At 38.6% G+C, this 21,549-nt stretch overlaps 1 protein-coding gene across 4 annotated transcripts in view; it reads left to right on the top strand.

Annotated features, from left to right (window-relative positions):
* The first annotated feature begins 7,190 nt into the window (after positions 1-7,190).
* Positions 7,191-21,549, top strand: part of SREK1 (splicing regulatory glutamic acid and lysine rich protein 1) — a 32,222-nt gene continuing 17,863 nt past the window's right edge. The window contains exons 1-3 of one of the 4 annotated variants that reach the window (XM_085042876.1): positions 7,191-7,623; positions 12,622-12,755; positions 20,388-20,503. In XM_085042876.1, the coding sequence (XP_084899002.1) occupies positions 7,463-7,623; positions 12,622-12,755; positions 20,388-20,503 (411 nt within the window). In that variant the 5' untranslated portion in view covers positions 7,191-7,462. Of the gene's footprint in view, positions 7,624-12,621; positions 12,756-15,413; positions 20,101-20,387; positions 20,504-21,549 lie in introns of those variants that run through there. The other 3 variants (XM_085042875.1, XM_085042878.1, XM_085042877.1) reach the window with 3 other exon arrangements.

Below are 21,549 nucleotides of genomic sequence, written 5' to 3'. Positions count from 1 at the left end.
TCTATGAGACTGCCTTGAAATTGATGCTCTGCTGCACCAACTGTTAAATCTGCAGTACAAGCAGGAGCCTTACATGCAGTGCTGGAAGCCACCAGTTTCCAGCTATTGCTTTCCACTGGTATTCCACCTGTGGTCCTGCTAATGACAGACTGCCCAGGTCTGCACTGTGGTGGAGCCATGGGTTCTTGAAGCTGTACGGTCTGATGAGGTTCTCTGCCTCCCCAGGCTGCACAGGTTGCTGACTTCCAAAATTCCTCTGCTTAGCAGCACAGCTCTCCAACAGCAGCACAGGTCCTGCATGAAAGGTCCAGGAGAGGCCCTAGGTACTCCCTCTGATCCAACAAGCCTCCTCCTAGCACCAGCTAAAGGGTGGGAACATCACTCTCTCCAAGCAGAGTGTACACCTGTAACCAAGGCTCCAGGGACCTGCATCAAGGGCTGCTGACCACACTCACTACAAGCTGCCAGAGCTTCCCCAGGCCATAGCCCTGTGACCCTCTTGCCTTGTACCTGGCAGCAGAAGGTCCCTCTAGTTTCCTGTGAGCATTGTCTCCCTTCTGCTGCTTTCTAAGAGCCTCATTTCAAGTACAGACAGCATCACCCCTTCCTTGCAGTTCAGATCCTCTTCTTCGTGGCACTCTGTGATTTCCAGCTCTTTGCCTTCTTATGTTTGTTTTTCCTGAATATTGTCTGTGAGAATGTGACTTCTATTTCAATTCTGCTATTTGAATTATTTGAACTATTACTTTGTATTAGGGATAAGCATTAAGTATGGAAAAAGTAACAGCTGTTTGGCCTAAAGGAACAGAAAACATGAAATGAGCACTACATCCAGTATTTTAAAAGACATCAGAAATAATATGCACAGGATTTTGTGCATAACAAAAGTAATTTGCAAGCATGGACAAACATTACTGAGCTGTGAAAGATTCAGCCCCTCATATTTATATGAATTCCAAATTAAAAGCTTTAGAAGTGCATTAAGAACATGCAAGAGAACCTGTGACTAGGCTGGCAAGGTTCCTGAAATTGCTGAGAAGAGTTCCTCATGAAACATCACATTGCTGAAATAACAAAGCTTTTCTGCATGGCCCAAACATTAGAGCACCAGGAATTAAATTTCTTATCACTGTAGTCTGCAACGTCTATTTTTTGCAGCTGCATAGCACAAAGGGGAGTATGGCTCTGCACTGCATCCATTTCATGAGGCATGGGTGGATGCTGCAAATGGCTGAAATGTTTATTCTTCAGTGTTGTCCACATTAATGAAAAAACTGTGGCAGAATATTCTCTCTTGTTTGCCAGATGTGAAAATACTGATTTGATTGATTTGACTTTTCATGGACTGTCTTTTAATAGAGAAACTGGTAACAGAAGAACCGGATGCTCTATAGAGAAATTCTCATTCAACTGCTAATGTTGATAATTTGTGAAGGAAACTTTGGAGAAAAAACCACCAACAACAAACAAACAAAAAGGGGGGGAAGCTTTCTACTGAATTATAAGTATGCACTGGCAAAATACAGGATTTGAAAGTATTGTGCCAAGGGCTCTTAACATCAGTGTTCTAGCCCATTTGATTGATTTCCATCTGCAAGAACTTCCACTGACAACAGAATAATCACCAACTGGTTTTGAATATGACGAAGGTATTTTTTGCTGGGAATATTTCTACCAAAAACTACTTCAGTTGAAAACTGTGGCTTTGCTGCAGAGAAACTGAGGTTTACTAAAAAATATTGAAATAGATAGGAACATCTGCTTTGCTCACATAATACTAAGTCCTGGAAAAAATGGAATAATCATGGAAAATGGTCTCGTTTGCTGTCATGAGCAATGACTGATGAGGTTGGAGCTGATGCATGCAAGGGTTAGAAACCATGCTTAAAGCCTCCAAACAGATAAAACATCTAAGCAATTTTTTTTCTTCTGCATTTTGATTTACCCAGAAAATACACTGGGTGATTTCTGAAGCTACAGTAAGTGGTGTGGTGGTTTTTTAATTTGCAAATGTAGTTAATCTATTGCAGATTGAATAATTGTATTTTAAGACATTTGAAGACAAAAAAATTTTAGCATTACTACTTACTGAACTCTGTTTTGTAATAATGCCTATTTTATGCCACCTTCAAATAAAAGTTGGAAGGAAAACATAAATGTTTATCTGCACTGAGTTATACTCCAGTTTTCCAACTTCACAATTATAAACGTTCTATTATATTCTTAGGCCATGAAGAAAACTTCTTGCCCTGCTCCTACAAAATCTGTGCAGAAATTTGTCCCAGTGAATTCCAGAATTTTCTACCCAACACCTTTAAATTACCTTGCTCAGACAGCTTTTTTTGATGTTTAAAAACCTCTTCCCCTGAGCAGAATTACATGCAGTGATTCTACATAAGAATGTAGAAAAGAAAGCAAATAAAAAGGATGCTTTTTCACTCCAGTGGGCACCTATGCAAACACTTCCAACTGTATGTCCTGCCAGAAAAATAGCAAGTAGCAGATCTCCCAGCAGACACTCAATTTAATAATTTTTTTTAATTAAAAAAGAAATTAAAAGCTGAGATTTTACATTTCCTTTTCCTTTCCCTATACATCCCTAGTTACACATACAGGTATTCAAAATATATAATAAAACTATTAGTTTCTCAACTGATATGTGGACTTTTCTACAGCTTTAAAAAAAGGGTTTTCTAAAATTCCCTTTTGAAGAAAAAATTCCCCTATAATCCAAGTAGTAGTCTGCAGAACAGATACTAGATTTCACAAATGACTGAAGAAATGCTGCCCAGAAATGAAAAATGGATTCAGAATCTGTTCTCAGATTAAGATTCTCAAATCTTAACTGCCTTTGTGTATTTTCCCAGTTTCTAAATGGTGAAAATACTCCTCCTTTGTTAATGTGTGCTTATGTGAGATTCAGAGATAAAGATGCTATTTCAGGTTGTCAGCTAACTCCCTCATCTAATTTTGAAGCAAGTTTAAAAAATAATTTTAAGTCAAGAAAAGCTACTCCATCTTTGATAGAAGCAATTTTATGGAGAGAAGAATGTCATTGTAAAACACATTCCTAGAGCTGCTGTGACTCTTCTAATGGATACTGCTATGCTAAATGCAGCAATCCTAAAGTGTTTCATGTGTTTGCCTACAACAGATAAAAAGCAGATGCAGAAATCTCACAGCTGTTTCAGTTTACCAATGCTAGCTTGTGCAGCTGACTGCCATCCAGAGGCAGGAGGTTTAAACTGGTTTCAGCTGCTTACACTGACCATGTAGCCTTCATCTGTTAATTTCATTACAGGCAGGATTTTAAGATTTCTAGATAAAACTTTTTCCTGGGGAAAGGAATTACTACCCTAGAAATTTCATCTGGGAAGAGTATTTTTATAATTTTTCTGGGTAGGTATATAAAATTGGTATTATACTTTCTTTTTGAATAATTTTAAGTAATTTTTGGGATTGTGGATGTGGTGGAGTGGGGGCTACCACAAAGAATTGTGTGTTTTCTGTAAGATGATTTTCTGTTCTACATGAGTCTTCTTAAAAAACCTCCATAAATTATACTAAGACATAAACAAAAACAAGAGAGTTATCAGATAAACCTGAAAGGTATAACAATGGAAAGGGGATAAAAACAACACCTTGTGTTTGGGAAACACTGTGTATCTACTGGAGTTTAGAATAAAGTCTATCATATGTGAAATGTTACAAAGTTAACATTTTCTGACTTGTCTGTATTTGCAAGTTAGTTCACTTTAATCTGATGCGTGAACATGTGTCTGTGAACCTGAAACGTGTCTGGGCACAAACTGAAAATAGGAGTACTTTCAGCAGTCAATTTGTACTGGCAGTCTACTCTGAGTAGCAGGAGACTGATACTTGAAGATTATGCCTCTTGATTAAGAGGCAAGATTCACAAGAGAAGGAACATTGATGTTGTAGAAGAGAAATTGGTTTCCTGTGCTCTGCATCACTAATCTACACAAAACATTGACATTTTCATTATACAATAAGGAAAGTGGGGTAAAGTTACTGAGTATGAAAACAAACTTAGATAGCACAGGCTATGCAAATATATTGGCTTTTAGTGCCATTATAGCACTGCTTTTGAGAGAAGAGTCAAAGAAAAATACTTTAAAAGGTGTTATGGGACAAAGTTACAAAAGCCTTGAAAAAGTCAAGATAAACAGTATTATATGCTCTCCCCTCATTCATGACCTAGTCATTTCATGGCAGCAGAAAGCTACCAGGTGGTCAGGCACAGTTTTCTCTTTATAAATCCATACTCACAACTCCCAGTCTTCTTTGTGTCCTAAGCATGTTTGAAAATCACTGTCAGGGGGATTTGCTCCATCACTTTCCCAGGCACTGAGGGGGGGCTCTAATTTTACCAATGCTCCCTTTGGCCCATCTGGAGTCTAGGACATTCTATGACAGTCCCCTCCCCACACACTATGACTTTGAAAGATAATTAGAGCTGGTCTCACAGTACACTGGCTAGATTCCTCAACACTCACAGGAACACCTCATCATATTCTGTGATCTTGCATGTGAACAATTCCTTTATCCCGATTCTCCTTGGCCATGGGCACATCTTTGCTCCAGACTTTCTCTGTAGTCTCAAGGGCTTTTCCAGAGGCAAGTTTTACCAGTGCTGCAGTAGTGGTTGCATCTGAAGTAAAATTTTTCTCCTCATAAAGTGCTTAAGATTTAGAACTATTTGATTTTTATCAAATAATTGTTATCACTGTGGCTAAAATTCTTTTTGAAGTCTTTAAGGTTCCATTTAAAGAAAGCTAATGAAAGCCTTCTAATGCTTCTTTTACCTCATGTCATTTCAATTCCCTCCCCCTGCATGGGCAGCAAGTACCACAGAGATGTCCAGCTCTATCAGACCATCCACTGTCTGCTTGAGAGGTGACTTCTTGTAATGAAAAAGACTTTTTTCCTGACCTGACCATCTAAACCAGCTTTTACTGCAACCTCCTTTTGAATTGCCAGCATTCTTCTACTGGTACTTGCAATTAACATTTCCCAGTAAATGCTTTTTAGTCCTCATGGCAAGATCACGAAATACAACCTTGGACAAAAGGCTAATAGTTGCTCTTATTTAAAGACTTCACCATTTTACATGCCAGTAACCTGGAATTTGTTTCACAATCCCTGCAGAGGTAATGTATTACTGTTGTTTTTCAGAATCTAAAGAGAAGAGGTAATGATGCAGTTTGAGGGGAAGATTATTTTACCTTTCTTAGGAAAAACTCTGCTGATCAATGAAACAGAAAAGGCATGCAGTTGTAGTGGAATGCAAATACTTTACATTCTGAGGTTTGCCCAATACCTCCAAAAAGCCTGCAGAATGCCTTGGGTTTTGCTAGTTAGCCTAACAAGCAAGGCGGAAGTGAAATGAAACAATTTATTTACTGCAGTTTTATTTACATGCACAAATACAGTTAACAACAAGTAAAAACAGGTGGGTAAAATTGAAAAGTAACTTGTACACTTATTAATTCACTTAGATCACAGCTAAAGTTTTGTCTAGACCTAGAGTAATGTGTAAGATATTAATGCAGGTCTGTTAGCCATCGATGAGAGATGATGTCTGGGCACTGCTTGTACATCAATTCCCCTTCTGCATGTCTACCCTTTCTATTTACCTTTTTCTTTCTCAATAGTTCTGGGGTGTTTTACTGTAACAGAAGGAGTGGCCCTTTAACACCTCTAAATTTTGAACAGTTTGACTCAAATAGTCATTGTCTACTTCCTACCTTTTCCTGGCAGCATGTGTGACCCAAGGCTTTCAGCACTAGATTTTTGGGGGGCTGGGATTGGTTTGATTTTTTTCCCCCTATTCTTCTGAAATAGAAATTAATTTATTTTCCAAGCTAATTTTATACTGTTGCAGGGACTATCAATAACAAAATTTAAACAGTGTTTTGCTTGCTTTGTTTTCAGAGAGCAGACCAGTAGCTCAGAATTTCACATGTACTATTACAGGCTTTACCTGAAGGAGGGTATCCCAGTCAGTTCTGACATCACAAAGCTTTTCTTTGTGAATTTTAGAGTTCATTTTTATGGTGTATTCTCCACTGAGAGATGCAAGGAGAAAAGGTAAGAATATTCCAAACAGTTGTATCTTCTACATCTCTGCTAACCATCTTTGGATGAGATGCACTAGTGAAAACATAACAAAACTTTATGTAAGGTTCCTGCATATAGAATAATACCAGTTTCATTTTTCACAATACATAACAAACATGTGATAATATATAAAAAAAAAATCTGAAAGCTCCAGTTAATCTTCTCTCAACGTAAGCTAAACAGAAGCTACCAGAATGGCTGAAAGGATTTAACTTTGATTCAGTCTTGTACTTTTGGAATATATATTTCATTTAGAAAGATAATACCAGTCCACTGATGATGATTTTGAATTAAATCCTACCTGAAACATATTCATAAACATTTGTAAATAAAATACATGTCTGACAATTGCTTGGAATTACTTTACATTTCTGTAGTGTATTCAGCATCAATAAAGGAAGTATTACCCAGACTTAATCTATAGAGATACTGCAACAACTGACCTACATGCTCAGGGAACTATCACAAATTTGCAGTATTCTTCAGCCCAGATACCTTCAAAAATACTTCAATCTCTTCTCAGTTCATGCTTGGGGAATGGAAAGTCTTACATGTCTGAAACCTTAACCTTTCAGTGCAAAAATGCACAGCCCTACACCACTAGGAAAGACCATGGCTTGATCCTTTACAGTGATCGCCCACACACAAAGCGCTCAGACTCATTTTCTCCAGGCAATCTAATTTTTAAGAAGAACTTGAACCACAACTGCAAGCAAGATCAATTCCATTGAGACAGATTCGCAATTCAGAACAGAACCATTCACAACCCATTCTGTTACAAGCCCTTCCTGCTTAGACACTGGGTGTTCTCCAAGGTTCCTTCCCTAGGGTGATCAAACTGTCTCTTACTAACGTGGCCACCAACCACACATTGAAACGGGAAATCTCATTTTTCTCCGGGCTCTGAGGGCCCTGAGGGCCCCGAGCCCTAGCGGGGAGCACAGGCGCGCCCCCGGCCCGGCGCGTTAGGCGCGGCTGCGCGCAGAGCCGGCGGCGGGAGCGCCCCTCACGGCCCACGCCTCTTCCTGGGCGGGACCAGGCCCCGCGCCGGTCCCGCCCCGCACACGGCGGCCCGGCCGGCTCCATATGAGGTGGCTCCTAGGGAAGCGGCTCCCGGGCAAGCGAGCGGTCGCCGCGCCGCGGGCCAGCCGGAGGCCCCGCCGGCAGGGGCCGCCCGCCCCTCCGAGAGCTCTTCTGGGAGCAGTCGAGTGTGCCGCCAGAGCGCCCGCCCCAGGGGCCGCGGCGGCCGGCGGCGCGCGCCCCTCTCGGTGGGCGGGCTCGCGCCCCCGGGTGCGCGCAGTGAGGCCGGGCAGGCGCCGCCATGATGAACAGCGGTGGGATCGGGGTCCCGCTGGGCTTCCCCCTGGGCCCGACGTCCGTCATCCAGGTCACCAACCTCTCCTCGGCCGTGACCAGCGAGCAGATGCGGACGCTCTTCGGCTTCCTGGGCGATATCGAGGAGCTACGTCTCTATCCCCCGGAGTAAGTGGGGCCCGTGCCACCCTCCGAAGGGACGGAGACTAGAGCTGAGGAAGAGGCGCGGAGGGGCCGGGGAGTGGCGGGAAGGGCAGAGGCAGGAGGCCAGGCGCGCCATTTTGAATGCGGGCACCAGGCGGCCATCACGTGGTCCCTGCCGTTGGTATGGCCGGAGCCGCGGGGAAGGCGCTGCGCCCGCACTTAAGATGGCGGCGGCGGTCCTTTCCCCGTCCCTGAAATCCCGCTTTCCCGTGCCCTCCTCTCTCCTCGCCCAGGCTGCGTGCAGCCGAGCTGCACCGGGGAGTCCCAGGCCCGCCCCTGCCCGACTGCCTTTATTTTCTTTCGTTTTTTCCATCTGTTGGAAGGGCGCTGTGCTCCGAGAAGGGGCCGTTCAAGTAGAAGCCAGCATAGCTGAGGTTCTGCAGAGGGGAGGAACCCGTCCTGCCTTGTGCTTGAGTTGCCCCCTATAATACATGCAGTAAATTATTCACGGACGTCACATCTGTCCCTAAGTTACAGCGGTTGGCGTGGTGTCGGCGGCGTGCAGGGTGCGCTCAGGTGGGAGGTACTGGGGCTCGCAACATTGCGGTGCTGCTTCTCCCGGGCAGGTGATGACCAGCAGAAAAGGGCAGGAAAAGAAATATTTTTTCGAGTCAGCAGCTGTACTGGGAAGAGAAGAACAAATATGGTCTTTCAAACCTTGAATTTTCTCACAGAAATTAAATCGGAGTAGCGGAAAGGAGAAGGAGTCATTAGCATCCCGATGCGTGAATTTTAAGATGTTCAAAGATGTACAAAGATGTTCAGGCTAACAAAACTTCGATCTGCAAAACGGAATAGCCAAAAAGTTGGTGTTTATCCGTTTTTATGTAGCCGCATTACATCTGAGTATGTTAGCGTGCCAACCATTAAAAAAAAAAAAAGTGAAGATATGCTTAAAACTGCCTTGCTGACAGCTCTATGGTGGACGTTTATACAGTTTTCTAGGGTTTTGCCCTGGACTTGTTCCATAGTTGATTCTATATACTTTGGGTTTTCTCTTGACTGAATATATATATATTTTTGTTACAGGTGTTCTTCTTACCTTTCACTGGGTTATATAACAGGTTTTTAAAGGGAATGGTGACTTTTTTGACATTCATATGCAAATAATGTTTGTGCCAATGTGTACATTTTGCCAAGGTGTATACACACATAAAATACTAAAATCCAGTACCATAATAGGGATTAACTTGGTAATGTCAAGGCTATAATGCTGATTAATTCAGTTTTCACAGATAGGATACAGGACTATGGTTACCTGTTTTACTCTTGGTTTTATTTACAGTTATTTACCTATAACTAGTAGAGGTATGGATTTCCTTGCCTAAATGGCATGGTAGTAAATTCATAAAATAGTATGTTATTGACAAGTGGATGGGAAATAAAGGTGTCCCAGACAAAATGTAGATCACTTTCAGTTTGCAGTACAGTTAAAATCTGAAGCTGGTTTGCAGGGTGTAGCAGGTCTTTTGCCTTGGGTATGTAATCCAGTCTGCCAGCCACTGACACAGCCTAGTGGTGTTTTTCATCATCGTAGCAGACTGGTGACACCTGTAATCAGATTCTTAGTCCCAGACATGCTTTTGTGACACACTTGTCACCTGATTGAAGTCTGTGTTTCAGAGTAGCCTTCAAAATTGCGTTTATAGTGATGAGCCTTCAAATGTGGCCTTAAGAGGATTTCTTAACAGTTAAATGTTGAAAAACTTCATTGAGCAACAATTGGGTTTTTGCAGGATGAGTTGATTGTAAGCAAGGAATCACAGACTGTCTCCATTGGGTATGGAAAGACTTGCTATGTAATTTTGCTTGCTTATGGATGGTCTGGAGTGGTCTTGAAAGCTAGAACACTGAGAATAAACTTTTAGTTTAAGCAGAAGGTGTATGATGGGCTAGTTGGTTGTAACCCTTCCCTAGTCAAGGGCAAGACTGGATTGGCCTCTGTGTTCTGCCACCAGGAATCTCCGCTCTGGTTGCAACCCAGTAGGCGTCGAGAGGTGGAGACACATGCCATACCAGACCTTGGCAGTGGGGTTGGGGGCCTCCTCTAGTTTGGGGTCTAAAGGTGTTCTGACATGAACCAGAGTATTTGGGCAAAGCGTGGTTTAGCAATGAGGGGTGCCACCCAAATCACTCTCACTTGTATACCTGACCTGTTCTGACACAGGCGGAAGGGCCACCATCACTTAACTGAGGAAAGGGACATTGACTCATCGTCTATATGGTCCAACAAATAGACATTATTATATCGTGTAGTGACCTCTGAGGCAAAACACACGCGGTCTTAGTTAAACTGATCTGCACAATTATTCCGTAAGTCTCTTTTATCAAGTCATTAATTTCTGTCCTCTACACCTCGTGCACTCCACCACCCCACCCCACCTGAGGAAATTTGGACAGTTAGAGAAATGTTTTGTAGCCTTTTCTTTGATTTTTTACCTTAGATTTCTGAATAGATCATTCTTAAGAAATATTTTGTTTGATTTTTATTCTGTTGGGAGATAAATGTTGCTGTCTTACTACAAAAGGAAACAAAAATGTCAGAAATGTCCAAATACTATTTAGAAATTTATTTCCTTTTAGTTTTTTTTCCGAAATAAACTAATTGGATTTCAGTTACTTTGAATCAGAGATGTAGGAGTTGCTTTTTGACATCAGTGCAGTGTAACTGTAGGAAAAAGACCATGAGTCTTGCTCAGTCCCCCTTCCCTAGGCAAAGGTGAGCAAAGAAAAGGCAACAAAAGGAATTGAAACAGAATAGGACTTTACTGTTTTAGGAAAGGCTTCTTAAGCCTGATGGGAAGATTTCAGAGGCTGACTTCATAAAGAAGAGGACTTCATCACTGTTAAACCTTCTGAGATCTTAATAGTTTCCCTTGGTGTGGATGCAACTTTGATGTGTTTTTAGTAGAGATGGTCTCCTTATGGAGAATTTCTTCTTCCTAACCTTTGGAAAACGCTTGGTGTCAAGACACCTTTGCAGAGCCTCATCTGCACTAATGTTCAAGTATTTAATGTTTTTAATATACTTTCCACATAGCTTTTGTGTTCTAAATTGGGAAATACAGCAGGGTAAATCTTACAAAAGACACACTTGTCATTGCAGGCTTTATAGATGTTAAAATTTGTAAGGATTCTTTTGGGGGCTGAAACTGCCTGGAACAGAATTATGTCCTTGAGTTGGCAATGAAAACAAAAAAATGGAAAAATTGTAGGCGATGCTACAAGTGTTCAACAGTGTGGACCAGAGAACCTTCAGTGGAGGCTTCAGCCATTTGGATTATAGGACTGATGGGTGTATTTAAAAAGAAACAAGCAAACCCCTAACAATGACAGCAAAAACCCAACACCTCCTCTCCTCCCTTCCCTTAGATTCCTCTTCTCTAACAAACCAACCCAAATAAAAAACTACTTGCGGCCATAGAAGTCTTTGTGGTAAATGAAGTTTCTGTTGACTACTGGAAAAGTCACAGCTGGCCGTCATCTCTGGCAAACTGGTCTCAACCAAGACCTTACAGCTGTCTCAAGAAGCTATTCTGTCCAGTTATTTCCTTCCTCAATGTGGAAACTTGGAACTGTGAAAACATTAGCCACTACAAATAAATAAAGTGGGCAGAAAAATGGAGTAATCTTGTAATGCTTTTCCAAATCATATGAGGTTGACTTGCAGGTTTAGGTCTCTCCCACTCCCTGTTTAGTTTTTCCTTCACAGTCTATCTGTTTTTACAGAATTTTCTATCATTGGTGTTTCTGAATGCCATTCTGGATTTGGCCGTCTCTAGGTATTATACATTGGTGCTACTGTCCTGGTAACCAGAAATATACTAGTCTTCCTGCCTCAGGCTTAAGTTCTTAGTTTATTGTTGAGATTAATATGATGAGATAATGTCTCTAAAACTTTTGAATTTGTATTTAAATACTGAAGTCTAGTGGAATTTCATACAATAACTGGGAAAGTACCTGCTTGGAATTTGAGGGGACTGCAAGAGAGGATGTATGAAACTTGAACTGCTGCTGGTGCTTTCAGAAATTTGACAAGCATTTCCATTTTGTTGAGGTGGGACCAGGATGAAACAGTCCATGCAAAGTATTTTCCATTATTTCAAATGAAAATTGCTGATATTCCAGCAATATCCTATTGCATTCTTGCTTCGAAGATTTTACTGGTACTTTTATGTGAAGAAATAAGCTGCTTGTACAAAGGTTACAAACCTTGACTAGGCAATCAATTTTTAAAGCAAACTTCAGTGGTTTTGATCAGAATTTCAATTTTTACATGTTCTTTGTTGGTATACTGCCTAATGGAAGAGTGAATTGCAAGTTTTCTTCCCTTTTGTAGCCCAATGGTGAGTTGCTCCTGCTCCAGTGTTACCCCATGCTGCACTATGCCAAACTTAGGCAAATGATTAAAAGAGTTTTTGTTACATTAGTCAACCAAGACCCAGTGTGGAAAGCCCTCTCAAGAAGTGCTTTTATCTTAGTGAGAATTAATAAGACTGCTTTTGTGAAGGCCAAAGAAAGAATATTCCTTATTACAGGCTAATATCTGAAGGCCTCACCAAAAAATGGCAGAGTTTGTTGTTTAACTTTCCTAAACAAAGGTTATTTTCTGAAAAAAAGATAAACTATTAAATATTTACTTGACAATTACAATTGTCAAGTAAATATGCTCTTTAAAATAGTAATTTGAAATGTACTATTCAATGTTTTGTAGCCAGATTATAAAACAAAATTAGCTTTGTTTGTTAGTGATTTTAGCTTATATAAGTTTTCATTAAAAAGCCGAAGGTGCTACGTGTGCTTTTTTCACTGATGCAGTAAGTAGGCAAGTTAGTAGATTTCTATGCTCTTGTCTTTATTTTCTAGGAAGTCTAAAACCCTTTTTTTTTAATAAGGAGTAATAGTTAAAAATGTATGCATGCAATTATGACTAATTGGTTTTTTTTCCCTTTTATCTTGCAGCAACGCACCTCTTGCTTTTTCCTCCAAAGTATGTTATATTAAGTTTCGTGAAGCATCGAGTGTTGGTGTGGCCCAGCATCTAACTAACACGGTTTTTATTGACAGAGCTTTGATAGTTGTGCCCTGCGCAGAAGGTTGGTATTTTAGACATTGTTCTCTAATGTTGGTCTTTGTTATGTCTGTTAATTGTTTTAAACTTTCTGTGTAAGAAGGTGGTGCTCTGTTGTTATTTTACTTTATTACTTTTTGAAAAAAAAACAGCCTTGAAACAAAACTAAAATTCAGTGAAGAAAAGCCCAGTTATATGTATTTAATTGAAATTCAGCATTAGCAAAAGGATAGTTGGCTTAAGTTATGATAACTCTGGTTTCTGTAGTTAGTACATATTTTGAAGGGAAAGAAAGGAAAATAATTCCTTTCACTGTAGTTTGTGTTGGCAAGCATATTCACACACAGAGTTCTCACTGAAGTCAATGGAGCTCTGAAAAGATCAGGCAGTTTCCTGGCACAATAATATTGCAGTTTGAATCTTAATGTGTCACCTTTGGTGTAGTGGATTTTTTGTTGACTTATGCTTTTTAAAAGATACTGATTATATCTGCATTTTTTTAGAGTGAATCCCAGTTTTGTCATGTAGACATGGTATATTCATTTGGCCATTTTAGAGTCATCTAATCTAAGATACTTAGCATTCAAAATACTGTTTGAATATAAATGTTTACCTGCTAGATTAATTTTTAAAAACCAATTTTTCCTTCTTGTTACTGTTGAAAATGTTACTTTATGTGCCATAAACCACTTTTCTTATGTGTACTGATACTCCTTTTTTGTTTTGGATATCTCTTTAAATATGCAGTGATCTGTCCAGAATACTTCTGTCATAAAATGTTCTTCAAACCTAATGAAATTAAATACTTGGCAAGTACTAGGTTGATGAATGTTTCTTTGGCTAGCTCTGAGGGCATCCTATTACAGATGTGTTGAGTACAAGCCAGTTTGTATTGTTAGTATAGTATCCTAAATCCAAATACAGTTGGGTGAAGCAGGGTCCTCTGGTAAGCATACCATTGGAGTTAGGCAGAGCCCCATTGACTTCACTGGGATCATTGTGGAATTTAGCATCTGATGGGTTCTGGACCTTTTGCCTCTTTAGAGTGGAATCATTCCAGCTGGTGGAGTGAAGCTGACTTCACTTTCAACTTGGTTGCTATTTTGCCATGAACAGCAATATGTAGAGTAATCAAACTGTAAACTGCAGCAGATAGAGATGTTAATAAGAGGTATTTCTATAACTACCAGAGTCAGGGTTTGGTTCAAACAAATACTATTGACTTCCTGCAGTTTGTTAACAATGGTCCCAGGGTACCGTTTTTTGGCATGTTTGCCACATCATTATTTAGACAGTGTGAGATGAGTGCTGCTGTAATATTTACCTGTGACGTTCTTAGCAAACTGTGACAAGTCACCAAAATTTCACAAACCATAGAAGTACTTTCACTGAAGGCCATATTGGCCAACAATATATGGCCTATTCTTATAGCCTCCTTAGGCAGGGCATGCAGCACATACGTTTGTCTTTGTAAAGCTTAAGTTTTTGGTTGCTTTTGTGCCTTGTTTTGGGGGCTCTTTGGTTTCACATTTTTAACTTGTGTTTAAACCACAAAGAGAATATTCTGGATTCACTTGAAACTGGGTAGAGGCTAAGGGGACCAGAGTCTCCCAACTGAAGAATTACCCCTAAATAAATTGACTAAAGATTTTTCAGAATCTTAGTTTTATATTTCATCAATAAGATCTTAACACTGGTTCAGTACTGCCAGAGAGGGAAGATGGCTGCCTAATGAATGAACAACACTTCCTGGTGTTTTTCTTGTGATGAGATCACTGCCTGACATGATATGGCAACAGGCAGGTAAAGCTGCATTTTCCTGTGTCTTTTTTGGTAGACAATGAATGAAAGGAGAATAAATCAAAGTTCTGACAAATCTTGTTCCAACTCTATTCATAAGTAGCTGATCGGACATTTCTGAGAAAACATTGTCGCTGTTCAGAATTATTCTGTGCTTCACAGAAATGTATGCATAATTAGGTGAACAAGTGATTGGGCTTTGAAGTAGCTTTTTTTTTAATGTCAGAATGCTGTTCCCTGTAGCTTTATATCAGAATCTATAATTTATAAAAAAATGTGAATTTATACAAATTTAACTTTCTGATGGATTTATTTTGTGGGAATAAGTATGGCTTTGGAGACCATAGCACAAGGTTTTTTTCAATATGTATCATATGATGCATTGTTAGTGGATCACAGGCTTTAAATCTAGTGATGGTTTTATCCTACCAGGAGGTAAAATTATACCATTGGCCAACATTGCCAGTAATAAAATATTTCATGTGTGAAGTTGAACATTGAGGAGAGGTAAAATGGAACTGTGAAACCCTGGTTTTAAAAAACAGAATAAAATCTGAAATTTGGAGTGTATTTAAACAGTGGTAAATCAAGGAGGAAATCACTACAGAATGAAATCAATGTAAATTATGTGACATTTAATGATCAATTTAGCAAAAATGTAATTGTAAATGAAGTAAGATTGTTAAGCTGTCAAAATAAGACTTTTTGTGTGTGTATTTGTAGGTTTTTCTTTAAATATGCTTTGAAAATGCAAAGGTTGAAAGATAAACAAAGATGCCATCCTAACCTTTCTAAATTTTATGTCCACATTATCTGGTAGATGGATTTTGACTATTAATTTGGTTTTGTATGTTTTCTCTGTGTGATATTTGTGCATTATTAGATGACTAGACTGGCCAAGGCAGACCTGTTACACTTGCCTGAGTTAGGCATTGTTTGCCATGCCACTAAACCTGCCGCCAAGTGAAATCTTCATGGGGGAAATGAGATCGAAGTCTGGCCTGCTGAAGATGGACGCCCTGTCTCTGTTTTTATTTTATTTTGCTTTCTTTCCTTTGTTTCTTTTATTTTTATTTTATTTTGTCCCTTTTTTGTTTTGTTCTGTTAAATCTCTTTCCCTTGTACTTGTGAACTGGTACTTCAGTTCTGTAAAAATGATGTTTGTAAAGGGTTCACAGTGTTTGATTTTGAAGTTGACCTGAAGCTGCTTATGAATGGTGGATGGTATACAGAGAATTTAGAACATTATTAGTTTTTAATGCTCTGAATTAAGGATAAATTTGATTTGGAATACATTTAAGCATCTAAATTCAACAGATGAGTACATTTCGTCAGAAGACAAGAATAGTGAAAAATGTATCTGTTTTGGGATCTATTCTTCTGTATGTTGTGCTCTATGACTTTATTTTGGAAAAGGACAGTTAAAACTCTTACTTCTGGAGAAAACAACTTTAGAAAGTAAAGTCATGGTATTTCTCTGCTACTTTTCCTCAGCGGAGCATTTTATTTTAGATTGCACTGGCAATTCAGAAGGTTTACTATTTATGTCTAATATGATGAGTTTAAAATAATGATTTCTGAAATTGAACTTTACTAAATACTGAATGTCATAAAATATTTGTTTACTTCTGATGAAATCTTGCTCCAGTGAGGTCAGTGGCAGTAAGATTTCATCCTTTTGTTTTTGTAATTTTTGGAAAACTGTTTACCACTCATAAGTAGAAATGCAGCCTGAAGTTTCGGTTGGATTGTGTTATGTGAGACACACTGTCTTTTAACACTGTTATTTGTGGGAAAATGGAACCAGTTCTCTGTGTGTGTGTGTGTGTGTGTGTGTGTGTGTGTTGCACTTTGACATGCTCCAGTGGTGATTATTTCAGGAAGAGGCTTAAAAAAACCACAAAAACAAAGTCAGGAAAAAACCTGTGGTTTTCCAGGCATCCTGCAGTCTCAGAAGCCCTGGCTCTTCATGCTGGAGTGATTGAGATGGTTCTCATCCTAAACTATGTTCTTACTTCTTGTGAAATGCAGAAATAAAACAGAAATGGTGGACAAAGTGGTGTGCCTAGTCCACAGGCATTGCTCTTCCCAGGCAGCTGCAGTAGGATCTCTTGGTTTCGGTCTCTTCACCACACTCTGCACTGCAGCTGGGAAGAGCTTTGATTCATGATCTTCGTTGGATTTGGCTGTGGCAGTTGATGTAATTGCCAGTAGCTGTATGCTCTTTATTCACTTCTGCTAAATCCACTAAGATTCATGAGTTGGATCACATAGAAGTTATTTTATTTCTAAGTGTATGTGTTCATTTGATTTAAAAGAGCAAGAAAATAATGACCTTTTTTATGTTTAAAGTAGATTGTGAGCTCTTCAGTATTTTTAAAACAAGCAAACAGATTAACTGCAGAAGGACTTTTGGGTGTGAGGGTTAAACCTATAGGTTCAGTACAAAGAGTAGGAAATTCTTTTGAGCGCTTGAGGAGTAAAAGTATTGTGGTTAGTACTTGTTTACTGCAGATGATTCTGTTTAGCCTTCAGCAAAATGGATTCTCGTATGGACTAGGTTGTCTAGGGCTCTTAAAGACTGATAGTACAAAAAAGTAGCAATCACAGCTGTGCCTCTAGGCAATGCTGGATCTATCTACATTTGCTTCCAGATTCTTTTGCAGAGGGAAGAATCAATAAATAAGTGGTCACAGAACCTACAATTTACTAAGAAGAGCTTTTAAGAAATCTGTCTTAGGATGTGGTATTGATGTGGCATATATATTTTGACTGCCTTCCTCATTAGAAAATAAATATCTCCACCTCATTCTTATTCAGATTTTAAATACCATGTTCTAAAAATGAAAGTGTTATTCTTAAACTAAATTGTCCTAATCTGTTGTGTAATGATCTGCATGTTTTGTTGTATTTTGTGGGCTTGTATTCCCTTTACAAATACAGTCACGGAGATAAAACTGCAAAATTTAAAGCTTTTAACTCATGAGGTTATTTGGGCTCATCTGCCAATTTGTTTTTCAAAACTGTTTAAAGAACATGGAGGTAGATAGTCAAGATGCTGCAGATGTTTTTTTCTTTTTTTCTTCACAACAGTGTTTTGTAGAATTTTTAAAAACATTGACCTGGTCTTAAAAACTGGAAAAATTGTCCTGAAGAGACAGTATCTTTAATTACACAGGCAATTTTCAGGGTTCTGTCTGTAGAAATAGACCCTTTCTCATTCTTGGAAACAAAATAAATTAATCTTCCTTTGTGGTATGGTACTGACCAACTTGATTTTGTATTTAAAATAGAACTGGACATTGTTGAAAGACCAAAGTACTCTGGAAATAATGCTGCAAACGTTACAATTTTCATATGCATGCTGTTCATTCTGTGAGCTGCTATAATGGTGAACTTACCTGAAATGTTTAGCGGATTTCTTGAACAACGTTTCAGCAAATTATTAATTTCAATTGTTTCAGTGCTACAACGCATACACTTAAAGTTTAGGCTTCTGCTTAAGTCACTTTCTGAACTCAAGTCATTGTCTTAGTTATGTGCCTAACTCGTCTCCTATTTAAAAGGGCTAAATGCCTAAGCATTTTGTAAGTTTACCTGGTGAAGCGTGTATTGAATTGGCTGTATGTAAGTGCATACTTAAATTAGGCATATACTTATGTATGTTACAGACCAAGGATCTCAATTACCATGCAGCCGTTTCTGTTACTGGATTGAATTGTGACATGTCTCTTGATCCATAGAAACCTATATGAGTATCTGGTTAATTGCAAGATTCTCACTGTTCAGGCAGGATAAATTCTGGTTCATTAGTCATTTGCGAAAGCCTAAATATTTTGATTTTCAGAAGAATTGGTACATAATTCTATGCCTAATTTGGATGCACCTCTGCTGGAGCTGTATATTCAAAAGCCTGTTAGTAGGCCTACATACTAGGTAGGGTGTGCAAAGTATCTGGTACTTTTGAGCAGTCGGGCAAATGAGGTACACCTCTCTTTGCATGCCTGACTTCAAAATGAGATCTGTAAAGACTGCTGAACATTGTGATGGTGGCTTAGATTCATGCATGTTTTTTAACAAAGCCTTGGAAGTCATTATTGCACAGTTGACGCCTAAGTGCTAATAATTTTCCTATTTTTCTCCCTTAGATAGCAAAATCAAGTGGTTTCTTACATGTTAAGGAGCAAGGTGTCTCTAAATTTAACAAAATAAAATAATGTAAATAGGAAGCTTGAAAAAAAAATGGGTACTGTTATTTCATCTTTTCTGTTCCACCCATACTACATATAAATTAAGTTTCATTTAGATTTGTTTTGTCCTTTGGTCATTTCCAGCTGTAATCCAGACTTTCCTGCAGATCTGTAGAGCAGGTTTGCAGCACTTGTTTCTTTTTGTTTTTTAAAGTGGTATGTTTTCTGTGGTGTCAGTTGGAACTCATATCACTAAACCTGCATGGTGTTTTGAAATTTACCTCAAAGTTTCCTTTTTTATAAGAATATATATTTATCTTTAAATTTAGAATTTAGATGTTGGAACATATGTAGTTTGAATCAAGCCAGAAAAACACTGGCGCAGCTTTTATATATTATTTGACTATTAAAAAGTTTAAATAAAAGGATTTCCTGTATTAAGGTCCATGGGGTAATACCAGAGGGTTCAGCTGGTTAGCATATATATAGCTGTGCTTGTAATTTTGAGCAGATCATAGCTACCTGGGGTGGTTAGAACTTATTTCATTAGTTTTTTAGTTTAGCATTTATTATTTTACCAGCTTTAATCCCTTTGCATTTCAAATTTAAAATGTATGTTTAATTGTAGTCATAATTGTTTAACTGTTAAACTTTTTGATTTTTGGAGATTTTTTGGGGGTTCATTTAGTGGTCTGATCATGACTAACATTGAGCAAAACTTGCATTTAATTCAGATTAGTTATTATTTAAACTTTTAGCATGACAGGAGGATTTTAATCAAGTTGAAATAGCAGGAAGTATGTATTTTGGGGAAAAAAGAGCTTGCTTAGCCTGATCAGCTGTGGTTTTCTTCAGTCTCAGTAAATTTAGAGTTAACTTACCAGTTTCAGATAAAGTGAGGTGACCTAGAATCTGAGACAGTACAAATCTTAAGTTTTTCTGCTCTTCCCTTCGTCCAGCTTCAACTTCACTTGTTTTGTGTACAGTCACGGTAGTTCAGTAGTTTATTATTTTATGTCTTGTTTATTTTACCTGCGTTCTAAGTAGGTAGCACCAGAGGAATAAAGAAAAGCACAAATTTCAGTCAGCACATACTTTGGTTTTTTATTTTTCTTTTTTTCCCTTTTTTTTTGTTTGGGTTTTTTTTTTTTTTTTTGGTTTTCTTTCTTTTACTGATTTGGTTATTTGCCATTTCTGGGGATTAAACTTTAAAAAATGTTCTTCTTTTCTGTATCTGATGTTCTGTGTGCTATTAGTGATGCAGCCAACACGAACGGTTGTCATGTGTAAAACAACTTTCGATCATCGCGAAAACACCGCCCTGGGAAAGCGTCCATGCTTGATATCGTTTGGTTCATGAACGTTAAGTTTCCAGTACAGGTGACCCATAGCTCAAAGTGTTAAATAATTATATACATTACTCAGTTTTTAAAATAATAATCCATTAATGAGATTGCTAGTCTTTGAAGTTTTTCTCACTTTTGTTTTTCCTAATAGAGCAGGGTAAAAGGAAAAACTTAAGTTATTTGTTTCTTTGTAAGGATCTGGTAGATAGATTCATTGTTATTTATTACATTTTTAAATGCAAGGGTAATTATAAAATCATAGAGTAATGAACATCTTTCTAGTGTTCCAACTCTGTGTAATGCTTTCATTTGCTTCTTCAGGTAAAATCCCAGATGAAGCCAAAGCCCTCTCTCTGTTGGCGCCTGCTCCTACTATGACAAGTCTGATGCCTGGTGCAGGGTTGCTTCCTATACCTACGCCAACACCTTTGACTACAGTAAGTAAAATTCAGTGGCTGTATAATTGCTAGCTTCCTCTGTTCTTGGTAGCATATTCTGTGTTCAGAGAACAAGGACTATCCTTGGATGTTGCAGTGAGGATTTACTGAGGGTTTACCGGTGGTGACTCTGAGGATTGATCAGAAGATGTCCGTGTGCTACCTTTCCATGCTTGTCTTTTTTGAGATTACTATTTTCCAAAATAGTGAGTAAATACTGTTTTTGGTTGTTGTTAATTGCTATCCTGGCCTGTAGGGCCATTAATTTCATCCAGTGGTAGTGCTATTCACTGACAGAAAGTTCATTAAAACCTAATAGGTACACTGACACCATTCTTCAGAATATTAAAACCTGCAGTAGAGACTTTTACTTCATATCTCTATGGCAAGATTTTTGACAGTTTGTCTAACAATGTTTTCACTACAAAAAGTAGAGGAGCTTGGTTCTGCTATTTTTGCTCCATTCCTTTTTGCCTTTGTAAGCCGTTCTTGACATCAGCAAGTTGCTGTGGTTTATTGAAGGAAAATTTAAGGTTAAAACAGAGAAGTTTTTTCTTTGTTACATTAAAAAAAACCTGATGGCTGATGAAGAATTTCCCACATTTTTTAGAAAATTTGTTTCTTGGAAAGATGGTTGCTTTTTGGGTAGATGAAATTTGAACCAGGAACTTAGTGGACCAATTTTGTAGTGATTTTTAAGTGACTTTTTATAACATGTTGCAGGAGAGGTTTCAATTTCCAGTTCCAGACATGAGAGCTGTATTTTTCTCTTTCTCTAGGAATGAGAGGAAGAATTTAGACTGAATATTCTTAGCATTTCAACTGTAATTAATCTTGGGTGATTCATTTGTCCAAAAGATGCCTTATCTGTCCCTTTGATGGCCCTGAGCACTGGAAGTTCCCTTCTTTCCTTGCTGGGCAAGGTCTCAGCTGTTCCTCATCTAGTCCAAATACTTGTTTAAAAAAGTAAGAATACTAGCAGTGTCTGAAGGTATCTTATCTTACTCAGTTTGATTCACTCTAAGCATTACAGCCTGTATGTTTTG

This window comes from Lichenostomus cassidix, chromosome Z (assembly GCF_008360975.1).
Source record: "Lichenostomus cassidix isolate B80296 chromosome Z, HeHo_3.0, whole genome shotgun sequence".
Lineage (NCBI taxonomy): Eukaryota > Metazoa > Chordata > Aves > Passeriformes > Meliphagidae > Lichenostomus > Lichenostomus cassidix.
This window is presented reverse-complemented; position numbering and strand designations above follow the sequence as displayed.